At 35.8% G+C, this 11,870-nt stretch overlaps 3 protein-coding genes across 4 annotated transcripts; all 3 read right to left on the bottom strand.

Annotated features, from left to right (window-relative positions):
* Positions 1-851: 851 nt before the first annotated feature.
* Positions 852-2,980, bottom strand: LOC140746282 (uncharacterized). Its single transcript, XM_073078366.1, has 2 exons — positions 2,776-2,980; positions 852-2,418 (listed from the first exon to the last, which is right to left on the bottom strand). Exon 2 carries the CDS (start codon positions 2,414-2,416, stop codon positions 1,157-1,159), a length of 1,260 nt encoding a protein of 419 aa, XP_072934467.1. The 5' UTR covers positions 2,417-2,418; positions 2,776-2,980; the 3' UTR covers positions 852-1,156.
* Positions 2,981-3,915: 935 nt separating this feature from the next.
* Positions 3,916-9,050, bottom strand: LOC140746288 (uncharacterized). 2 transcript variants are annotated; one of them, XM_073078390.1, is made up of 2 exons: positions 8,824-9,048; positions 3,916-5,446 (listed from the first exon to the last, which is right to left on the bottom strand). In XM_073078390.1, the coding sequence occupies exon 2, from the start codon at positions 5,442-5,444 to the stop codon at positions 4,185-4,187; it is 1,260 nt and encodes a 419-aa protein (XP_072934491.1). In that variant the 5' UTR covers positions 5,445-5,446; positions 8,824-9,048; the 3' UTR covers positions 3,916-4,184. The 2 variants fall into 2 exon arrangements, with proteins under 2 accessions (XP_072934491.1, XP_072934482.1); XM_073078381.1 differs by lacking the exon at positions 3,916-5,446 and adding an exon at positions 6,875-8,458 and having other exon boundaries at positions 8,824-9,050.
* An 852-nt stretch (positions 9,051-9,902) lies between these two features.
* Positions 9,903-11,042, bottom strand: LOC140744923 (uncharacterized). The gene has a single exon (XM_073076649.1). It carries the CDS (start codon positions 10,794-10,796, stop codon positions 9,960-9,962), a length of 837 nt encoding a protein of 278 aa, XP_072932750.1. The 5' UTR covers positions 10,797-11,042; the 3' UTR covers positions 9,903-9,959.
* Positions 11,043-11,870: the final 828 nt, after the last annotated feature.

Below are 11,870 nucleotides of genomic sequence, written 5' to 3'. Positions count from 1 at the left end.
ATATAGGTGTAGCAGACGAGAATGTAGCACTCCTGATCGTAAGTGGATACTGCTAATGGCCATGGACTTCTGTAAGCAACTCCAAATAACATTAGATTCCTACCTGAGGTCGGCCACAGATTCGCTGCTACCCCTGAGGACTAAACTGGAATCCTTCGGAAACGTATGTCTCCCTTACCGTGTGGTAAGGGAGACATACGTTCTTCAAACCAGAACGTACTGCTAAACATTTCTGTTATTTAGCAGAAAGGGGTGTGGCGGTGGTGCAACCGGAGTCGAACCATATAGGGCTGTACCACCTTGTGCATATCCAAATGAGTAGAAATGTTGCCAAATTATGCTTATGTACAATAACTTTATACACACAAACACTTACATAAATAACTTAACTGATATTTTAGCAACGGATCAGAATAATAAATGCAGAGTTGAAATCCAAAATAAAAGTAGCTAAAACGCAAGTGCTGCCATCTATTGAAGCACGCTGACACTAACATGGCACTGAACAATGATCTACGAGATCTACGGCGAATGTCATAGTAATAACACGTGCGGTCGCTAGATGGCGCTGTTCTCAGTTATTTAAATGTATTTACTAAGCAGACATTGTAATTTAAAAGAATGCAAAAAATAATAGCATTTAGAATTTAAATTACATATAATGACGCATAATTATGCATGAGGTGAATTCGATGACGAATATTTACCTGTACCTAACATACCTACGTATGGTATGGTATTTATGTATATAGAATGGTATTTTACGAGATTTTCTTTAGGTAATTATACAAAGTATGACATACACATGTATAGTTTTTACATATAGTAAGTATTCAATAAATGCAACAACGTAAAAAGATCAAATATAATCATAAAATCGTTTAAGAAACAAGAATACATCTAGAAATAAGACTAAGAATGTAATACAAATACCTCCCTCATTATTAATAACATTTTACTTGCAATAACATTCAACATTACGTAGAATTAATCATCTCTACTGGGCACGGATCTCCTTTCAGAATGAGAAGGATTAGGCCATAGTCCACCGCGCTGGCCAAGTGCGTATTGGTTGACTTCACATACCTTTGAAAACCTTTTTTTTTTACATTACATAGAATTAAAACAACATGCGAATATTATAGCCAGGTACTAGTTAACCTTTTGTGATCAGTTTATCATACAAATCCACATATATCTGGTTAAAACTTTCGTGTCTATGACAATATTTGTCTTCATACACACACACGGCATGGGCTCCGTCATACTTCGCACTATTGTACTGAATGCCATATTTCGCAACTTCTGTCAAGATATCCCGAAGGCACTTACATTGCCACGGATTATCATTGAAGTAGAACTTCTGCAATCGGACCCCTGAATTTTTTAACTCCAAACAAAAGTTATCCGTCAAATAAGTAAACTGGTTACTCGCTAAGTTCAGATTTTTTACAACCGTGCCTCTAAATGCATTTACTGGAACGAAAGTTATTAAATTATTTGCCAAATCTATATTACTTAGTGACGTCATACCCTTGAATAGTGTGTCTGGGATAGTTGTTAATTTGTTGTTCCTTAAGACTATAATTTTCAAATTTCTAATGGGCTTAAAAACATCTTCATGGAGACTTTTCAACACGTTCCATCCGAGGTTGAGGAGTTCAAGACCGTCCATATTAGCGAAAGTAGTAGGATTGTTGATCTCGGATATTTGGTTGACAGATAAAAAGAGTGATTTCATAGTCTTTAGATTGGGTTTAGTTGCAAAAGCGGGTACTTCGTTTAGCATACATCTATCCAAATTTAGGAATTCTATAGCTTGAAATGCGTGTAATAAATCTTCATCTGCGTCTCTCATGTCGTTTCTGGAGAAATCCATGAATGCAATTTGTGGACTGCGGTCAAAAATGTAAGGATTCAGAGTACTTCCCAAAATTTCATTACTAGATAAGTCCAGATGTTTCAAATTTGGTAACGGATCGAGTATTCCTAGTTGTATGTTCTCAAGCTTGTTACCTTTTAGGTCTAGGAGCTGTAACTTGGTATTAGTATCAAATATGCCAAGTGGAAATTCCGTTATAGAATTATAAGACAAATTCAAATGGGTTAGTTCTTTCGGTTCGTCTAAGCTCCCAAGTTTTAGTTTACTCAGTCTATTATATGATAGGTCAATATATTTCAGCAACGGGAGTCCTTGGAAAGACTCATAATTTACTTCAGTTATCCTGCATCCCCGTAGAGTTATTCTTTCAGTTTTGCTATTATCCGATACCAAACCCTTTTCTAAGATGTAATCATCATCCCCAGGAGTGCATATTATATTCCTCGCGTTATTTTTACTGGGTTTACAAGTTGGCTCTGCAGATATCATGGATGCAATTAGCATTATATAAATTAACAAACATCGTGGAGTCATATCTGAAAAGATATTTAATTGAAAATTGAGATTTTTAGGCATAACTTACTAGAAGGTTTCTTAGCGTTCTCTGCTTTAAATGTTGTACCTTATAAAATACTTAAACAAAAGAATGCATGTTATTATTAAAAGAAAATGGGCCTACACTTGTATAGGAAAATAAAAAATCTTCATAGTTTTATATACTGATTGGGATATGGCTAATATAATTATGGCAGGTAATCTTCACTAACTAAAATGACTTCTGACTTAAGTAGTCGATTTATTTTCCAAGCTAAGCTTTGATTGTGAAAGTAATTTCAAATGAATTAAACTTTACTTAAGATAGAAGAGTGAAAACAAATAATGTTACTTCTTACCAAAAGCGGCGAAAATCACTTAGTACAGATATTTGCAATTATTATGAACAGCAGCGTCAGTACAAACAAAAGTCCCAAGAATATTGAACTTGATAACCTTACAAAATGGTTTTAACATAGAAGACGTGATTATGTAGTGATAACTGCTTATAAACTGTGTAAAAGTTGATATTCTGTACATCATAAGCAAGAATAGACGGCCGGTTTTTCCACAGTTATATCATAAGGCCACTACACACGCTGTACAACGAACTGAATGAGGTATTCAAAACCATTCATCGCGTGTGAATGTGTGTCGACCGCTTAAGATATCCTCGTGAAAGAACAATTCTTATTTTAAATCACGACGTATATTAAGTGTGACCCAACAACAAAAATATATGAAACAACAAAGAAACACCACTTTATTCTTGTGGTTTTATCGGCGCCTGATTAATTTTCAACTATTAATTATAAAACCTCTAAACATAATTAAATGCGTAATCGTAATCGCATAATTATGCATAAAGTCAGTTCAATGACGAATATTTATCTGTACCTAACATACCTTTTTTTTTTGTTTACGAGGGGGAAACCTTCAAAAGGTACCCCACGACGTGGGAGCGACGCCGGGTTATGTGGGATTTTTACCGAACTAAAACCCCCTCGGTGGCCGTCCTCGGCTCTTGGTGGAGAACTCCGGCATCTCCGATGGAACACAACCGGAGTCCTCCGAGCGCGATGCCCCAATCGGGCTCTTCCCTGGGGGAGCAGTTTACGCTCCTCCCACACACCTAGTGTTTACAACGGTGTGCGGCCACACACACCGTCGTCGTTCCCGGGGTTACTTGCTGGACGGTTCGAGCTCCCACTCTTGCCGCCCGCAACCCCAGAAGCCCCCTTTTAGTCGCCTCATACGACAGGCAGGGGATACCGTAGCCCTATTCTAGTCCCGAGACTACAAGGACAGTACCTGACATACTATGTATGGTATTTTACGAGATTTTCTTTAGGTAATTGTACAATGTATGACAGACACATACATATTTTTTTTTTACATTAAGTAAATATATTAAATAAATGAAACAACGTAGAAAGATCAAATATAATCATAAAATCGTTTAAGAAACAATAATACATCTAGAAATAAGACTAAGACTGTAATATAAGTACCTCCCTCATTATTAATAACATTTTACTTGCAATAACATTCAACATTACGTAGAATTAATCATCATCATCATCATCATCAACCCATTACTGTCCCACTGCTGGGCGCGGGTCACCTCTCAGAATGAGAAGGATTAGGCTATGGCCTGATGGTCTACCGCGCTGGCCAATTGCGAATTGGTAGACTTCACATACCTTTGAATTTTTTTAAAGATTACATATCATTATAACTACATGCAAATATTATAGCCAAGTACTAGTTAACTTTTTGTAATCAGTTTGTCGTACAAATCCACATATATCTGGTTAAAACTTTCGTGTCTATGACAATATTTGTCTTCATACACACACACGGCATGGGCTCCGTCATACTTCGCACTATTGTACTGAATGCCATATTTTTCAACTTCTGTCAAGATATCCCGAAGGCACTTACATTGCCACGGGTTATCATTGAAGTAGAACTTTTGCAAACGGACCCCTGAATTTTTTAACTCCAAACAAAAGTTATCCGTCAAATATGTAAACTGGTTACTCGCTAAGTTCAGATTTTTCACAGTTGTGCCTCGAAAAGCATTCAGTGGAACCAAAGTTATTAAATTATTTGCCAAATCTATATTACTTAGTGCCGTCATACCCTTGAATAGTGTGTCTGGGATAGTTATTAATTTGTTGTTTCTTAAGACTATAATTTTCAAATTTCTCATGGGCTTAAAAACATCTTGATGGAGACTTGTCAACACGTTCCAGCCGAGGTTAAGGATTTCGAGACCGTCCATATTAGCGAAAGTAGTAGGATTATTGATCTCGGATATTTGATTGACAGATAAAAAGAGTGCCTTCATAGTCTTAAGATTGGGTTTAGTTGCAAAAGCAGGTACTTCTGTTAACATACACCGATCCAAATTTAGGAATTCTATCGCTTGCAATGCGCGTAAGAAATCTTCATCTGCGTCTCTCATGTCGTTTCTGGAGAAATCCATGAATTCAATTTGTGGACTGCTGTCAAAAATGTAAGGATTCAGAGTACTTCCCAAAATTTCATTACTCGATAAGTCCAGATGTTTCAATTTTGGTAACGGTTCGAGTATTCTTGGATTTATGTTCTCAATCTTGTTACCTTTCAGATCAAGAAGTTGTAACTTGGTATCAGTATCAAATATGCCAAGTGGAAATTCCGTTATAGAATTATAAGACAAATTCAAATGAGTCAGTTGTTCCGGTTCGTATAAGGTCCCAGATTTCAATTTCCTCAGTTTATTATTTGATAAGTCAATATATTTTAGCAACGGGAGCCCTTGGAAAGACTTATAATTAACATCAGTTATCCTGCATCTCCGTAAAGATATTCTTACAGTGTTGTTATTATCCGATACCAAACCCTTTTCTAAGATGTAATCATCATTCCCAGGAGTGCATATTATATTCCTCGGATTATTTTTACTGGGTTTACAAGTTGGCTCTGCAGATATCATGGATGCAATTAGTATTATATAAATTAACAAACATCGTGGAGTCATATCTGAAAAGATATTTAATTGAAAATTAAGATTTTTAGGCATAACACACTAGATCATCTAAGCGTTGTCTGCTTTAAATGTTGTACCTTATAAAATACTTAAACAAAAGAATACATGTTATTATTAAAATAAAATGGGCCTACACTTGTAGTTGTATAGGAAAATAAAAACATTTTCATAGTTTTATATAGGTACTGATTGGGATATGGCAAATATAATTATGTCAGGCACTCTTCACTAACTAGAATGACTTCTGGCTTAAGTAGTCGATTTATTTTCCAACCTGAGCTATAATTGTGAAAGTCATTTCAAATGAAGTAAACTTTACTTAAGATAGAAGAGTGAAAACATATATTGTTACTTCTTACCAAAGGCAGCGAAAATCACTTATTACAAATATTTGCAATTATTATGAGCTGCAGTCAGTATAAACAAAAGTCCTAAGAATATTGAACTTGATAACCTTACAAAATGGTTTTCACATAGAAGACGTGATTATGTAACGATAACTATTTATAAACTGTATAAAAGTTGATTCTGTACATCATAAGCAAGTATAGACGGCCGGTTTTTCCACAGTTATATCATAAGGCCACTACACACGCTGTACAACGAACTGAATGAGGTATTCAAAACCAGTCATCGCGTGTGAATGTGTGTCGACCGCTTAAGATATCCTCGTGAAAGAGCAATTCTTATTTTAAATCACGACGTATATTAAGCGTGACCCAACAACAAAAATATATGAAACAACAAAGAAACACCACCTTATTCTTGTGGTGTTATCGGCGCCTGATTAATTTTCAACTATTAATTATAAAACCTCTAAACATAATTAAATGCGTAATCGTAATCGCATAATTATGCATAAAGTCAGTTCAATGACGAATGTTTATCTGTACCTAACATACTTTTTTTTTTGTTTACGAGGGAGAAACCTTCAAAAGGTACCCGACGACGTGGGAGCGACGCCGGGTTATGTGGGATTTTTACCGCACTAAAACCCCCCCGGTGGCCGTCCTCGGCGCTTGGTGGAGAACTCCGGCATCTCCGATGGAACACAACCGGAGTCCTCCGAGCGCGATGCCCCATTCGGGCTCTTCCCTGGGGGAGCAGTTTACGCTCCTCCCACACACCTAGTGTTTACAACGGTGTGCGGCCACACACACCGTCGTCCTTCCCGGGGTTACTTGCTGGACGGTTCGAGCTCCCACTCTTGCCGTCCGCAACCCCAGAAGCCCCCTTTTAGTCGCCTCATACGACAGGCAGGGGATACCGTAGCCCTATTCTAGTCCCGAGACTACAAGGACAGTACCTAACATACTACGTATGGTATTTTACGAGATTTTCTTTAGGTAATTGTACAATGTATGACAGACACATACATATTTTTTTACGTTCAGTAAATATATTAAATAAATGAAACAACGTAGAGAGATCAAATATAATCATAAAATCGTTTAAGAAACAAGAATACATCTAGAAATAAGACTAAGAATGTAATATAAGTACCTCCCTCATTATTAATAACATTTTACTTGCAATAACATTCAACATTACGTAGAATTAATCATCATCATCAACCCATTACTGTCCCACTGCTGGGCACGGGTCTCCTCTCAGAAGGAGAAGGATTAGGCCATAGTCCACCGTGCTGGCCAAGTGCGTATTGGTAGACTTCACATACCTTTGAATTTTTTTTAAGATTACATATCATTAAAACTACATGCAAATATTATAGCCAAGTACTAGTTAACTTTTTGTAATCAGTTTGTCGTACAAATCCACATATATCTGGTTAAAACTTTCGTGTCTATGACAATATTTGTCTTCATACACACACACAGCATGGGCTCCGTCATACTTCGCACTATTGTACTGTATGTCATATTTTTCAACTTCTGTTAAGATATCCCGAAGACACTTACATTGCCACGGGTTATCATTGAAGTAGAACTTCTGCAATCGGACCCCTGAATTTTTTAACTCCAAACAAAAGTTATCCGTCAAATAAGTAAACTGGTTACTCGCCAAGTTCAGATTTTTTACAGCCGTGCCTCTAAATGCATTTACTGGAACGAAAGTTATTAAATTATTTGCCAAATCTATATTACTTAGTGACGTCATACCCTTGAATAGTGTGTCTGGGATAGCTGTTAATTTGTTATTTCTTAAGACTATAATTTTCAAATTTCTTATAGGCTTAAAAACATCTTCATGGAGACTTTTCAACACGTTCCAGCCGAGGTTAAGGATTTCGAGACCGTCCATATTAGCGAAAGTAGTAGGATTATTGATCTCAGATATTTGATTGACAGATAAAAAGAGTGCCTTCATAGTCTTAAGATTGGGTTTAGTTGCAAAAGCAGGTACTTCTGTTAACATACACCGATCCAAATTTAGGAATTCTATCGCTTGCAATGCGCGTAATAAATCGTCATCTGCGTCTCTCATGTCGTTTCTGGAGAAATCCATGAATTCAATTTGTGGACTGCTGTCAAAAATGTAAGGATTCAGAGTACTTCCCAAAATTTCATTACTAGATAAGTCCAGATGTTTCAATTTTGGTAACGGTTCGAGTATTCTTGGATTTATGTTCTCAATCTTGTTACCTTTCAGATCAAGAAGTTGTAACTTGGTATCAGTATCAAATATGCCAAGTGGAAATTCCGTTATAGAATTATAAGACAAATTCAAATGAGTCAGTTGTTCCGGTTCGTATAAGGTCCCAGATTTCAATTTTCTCAGTTTATTATTTGATAGGTCAATATATTTTAGCAACGGGAGCCCTTGGAAAGACTTATAATTAACTTCAGTTATCCTGCATCTCCGTAAAGATATTCTTACAGTGTTGTTATTATCCGATACCAAACCCTTTTCTAAGATGTAATCATCATTCCCAGGAGAGCATATTACATTCCTCGGATTATTTTTACTGGGTTTACAAGTTGGCTCTGCAGATATCATGGATGCAATTAGTATTATATAAATTAACGAACATTGTGGAGTCATATCTGAAAAGATATTCAATTGAAAATTAAGATTTTTAGGCATAACACACTAGAAGGTCATCTAAGCGTTGTCTGCTTTAAATGTTGTACCTTATAAAATACTTAAACAAAAGAATACATGTTATTATTAAAAGAAAATGGGCCTACACTTGTAGTTGTATAGGAAAATAAAAACATCTTCATAGTTGTATATACTGATTGGGATATGGCAAATATAATTATGTCAGGCACTCTTCACTAACTAGAATGACTTCTGGCTTAAGTAGTCGATTTATTTTCCAAGCTGAGCTTTAATTGTGAAAGTCATTTCAAATGAAGTAAACTTTACTTAAGATAGAAGAGTGAAAACAAATAATGTTACTTCTTACCAAAAGCGGCGAAAATTACTTATTACAGATATTTGCAATTATTATGAACAGCAGCGTCAGTACAAACAAAAGTCCCAAGAATATTGAACTTGATAACCTTACAAAATGGTTTTCACATAGAAGACGTGATTATGTAGCGATAACTATTTATAAACTGTGTAAAACTTGATATTCTGTACATCATAAGCAAGTATAGACGGCCGGTTTTTCCACAGTTATATCATAAGGCCACTACACACGCTGTACAACGAACTTAATGAGGTATTCAAAACCATTCATCGCGTGTGAATGTGTGTCGACCGCTTAAGATATCCTCGTGAAAGAGCAATTCTTATTTTAAATCACGACGTATATTAAGCGTGACCCAACAACAAAAAATAATGGAAACAACAAAGAAAAACGCTTTATTCTAGTGGTTTTACTGGCGCCTGATTAATTTTCATCTATTAATTATAAAACCTCTAAACATAATTAAATGCGTAATCGTGCAGGCGTGTTTCTTAGATATTCCATGTATTCAACTAAAGTATATTGTTGAAGTTAATATTAATTTCTATTTTTAATCTGTAGCTGTGCCACTACTGGGCACGGGTGTCCTCTCAGAATTAAGTATTTTAAAACAACCAAACTTTACTCAAATAATCTAATATGATCTTATTTAATTTTATTTATGTAAAAACTATTACTTTATAACGACTTCATTTTTGAGCATTATTTACATAATTTTATCGCTGATATACATTGCTCATAATTATGGTATGGTATGAGTAAATTAAATATTGATGATGTAAGTCCAATAGCCTAAATATGGTCATAACTACAAAATTTTCCAAAATGTTGATCGAGAACATATTAAATCTCATTAGCCATCAAACATAAAGGGAAAAGGCACTCAACTATCATCTGATTATCTTTTTAATAATATGAAAAGCTAAATAACGTTGTTAGAGAACCTACATTGAGTTTAACATTTATTTGCATCCCACACACTCCTACAATATAAAACGCAGGTGCCAATCGTAACCTTGACATAATTGCTTCTGAGCTCTGGTATTTACTATTATTTAAATAAAACCACAATGACTTCATTCGTTTAATCACAAAATGCTAAACATTTGTTTATTTCATTATTCAATTCATTCGCAAGTTTCTTCAGACTTTACATCAGAACTTTGTTCATTTTCTATCATTATTCCACTTTCATTTATATCATCTATTGCACATTGACCATCGCTAGAAATATTAAAATCCACGGAACTACTTTTAATATTCATTGAATTACTCGGTTCTTCCAAATTACTTGTCATATTCCGGGATAAATCCAATTCGTTCTTCAGTTGCTGTATAGCTTGGATGACTTCATTTTGGAAATTCATATTCAATTTGTACAACTGCTCTGAATGCTCCTTTTCTCTTCTAACTTCACTCTTAAGGTGTGTATCTTTAAACTTCTCAAATTCAGTCATGACTCTGACTTTTGATTCGTAAACATGCTGCACCATTGACACAAGCTTAAATAATTTCTCTATGACTTTTTCTTTCACTTCTGGAGATATATTCTTGTCTGATTCAAGATCTGATTTAGCATCAAGCGCTAGATCATTAGCTGAAGATGGGAATCCGAGAAGCGATTTCGAACTGCTGGATCCATTGGTTCCCTTAGGCGGTGTTGGACTTTCATGTTTTATTGGTGGAGTACTTTCTTTCTCCGCTCTTTTTGACGTAAAAGCACCGTGAGTTACTACTTCAGTGAACGTACCTGAACTTGGTTTGTTAGATTGGTATTCAGCTGTTTTCTTCGTAGCTTTTTGTTGCAATTCCTTATTTTTTTCCTTTTGTTTTTCCTGGTGCGTCTTCTGGAGAACTTCTTCGTGGACTATGGGCTTCTTTTCGTCTTGTGGTGTATCTTTCTCCTTATTCTTGTACGGACTTCCGATCCTCTTGCTAAAATTTGTGACAGTTAACTTAGACATGTTGCCTTATGGGGAACGTTCTAAAAGGGTATGGAATCTAAAGTATGGGTCACTGAACTAATTTTCTCGACACTGCACATAACTTCCACTCTGCGTGGTGACGATCAAAGGACTAAATGGTCGATTCATATCGAATGTTGAATGGTAACGGCCTCACCATATGAGTGTGGGTTTCGCTCCTTAGTTTTGGTTCGTCAGCGTTTCCTAGGCGTGGCAATGAATTTATGATTAGTTTGTGTTGGCGTGGGCCTGAATGCAGTTTGCATTGAACTGTGTTAACGATGGAACAGTGATGATATTTAATGAGCTGAAGTATTGCTCCATGAGAACACCGATTCACGGTCGCATATTAAGTTTATACCAATATTTGATTTGGCTAGTACGGTAGTTATGACGAAACCTAATCTATGTACATAATTATGACAATCATCTATTAAATTTGCTTCCTATAGTTCCTTAAATATTTTTTTGTTCTCATAATATAATTATTGTAATTATTAATTAAGTAACATAATTATTTATAATATATCTATATATTTACAAACTAAAAATCTATATACAATACATACAAAAAATATAATTTAAACATAACGATAATAATAACGAATAAACGGTGAAGAAAAACATAGTGAAGAAATCTACATCATAGAACAATCTTTAAAAGATCTCAAGGATGTGTGGAGTCTACCAGTCCACACCTAAATCTTCATCACACATGGTAAGAGAGAGGCCAATGTGGGACAAAACTGGGTTGATACAAACGAGCTGATCTATCTCCGAGGCATTCCAGCTTAGTCCTCAGGGGTAGCCGCGCATCTGTGGCTGACCTCAGGTAGAAACCTAATCATATCTGTTGATTGCAGATGTCCATCTGCGTCAAGCCACTTACCATGAGTAGGACTTGACGTTCGTCTGCTATTCCTATATTACAAAAAGCCCAGAGGCTCCAAGGAGCTCATTAATATAATTAAAGGAAAGAATTGTAAATAGTCATCACTTTCACCAGTGGCGGAACTATGCGGCCAGAAATGGTCATCCCATTAGTATGCGAAGCTGCTCCCCGACGGCGGATCA

The sequence above is a fragment of the Epargyreus clarus genome, unplaced genomic scaffold, assembly GCF_041222505.1.
Source record: "Epargyreus clarus isolate Ecla_fem2 unplaced genomic scaffold, WU_Ecla_fem_2.2 ptg000002l, whole genome shotgun sequence".
NCBI lineage: Eukaryota > Metazoa > Arthropoda > Insecta > Lepidoptera > Hesperiidae > Epargyreus > Epargyreus clarus.
Note: the sequence above shows the minus strand (reverse complement) of the source record. Positions and strands in the feature narration are given on the sequence as shown.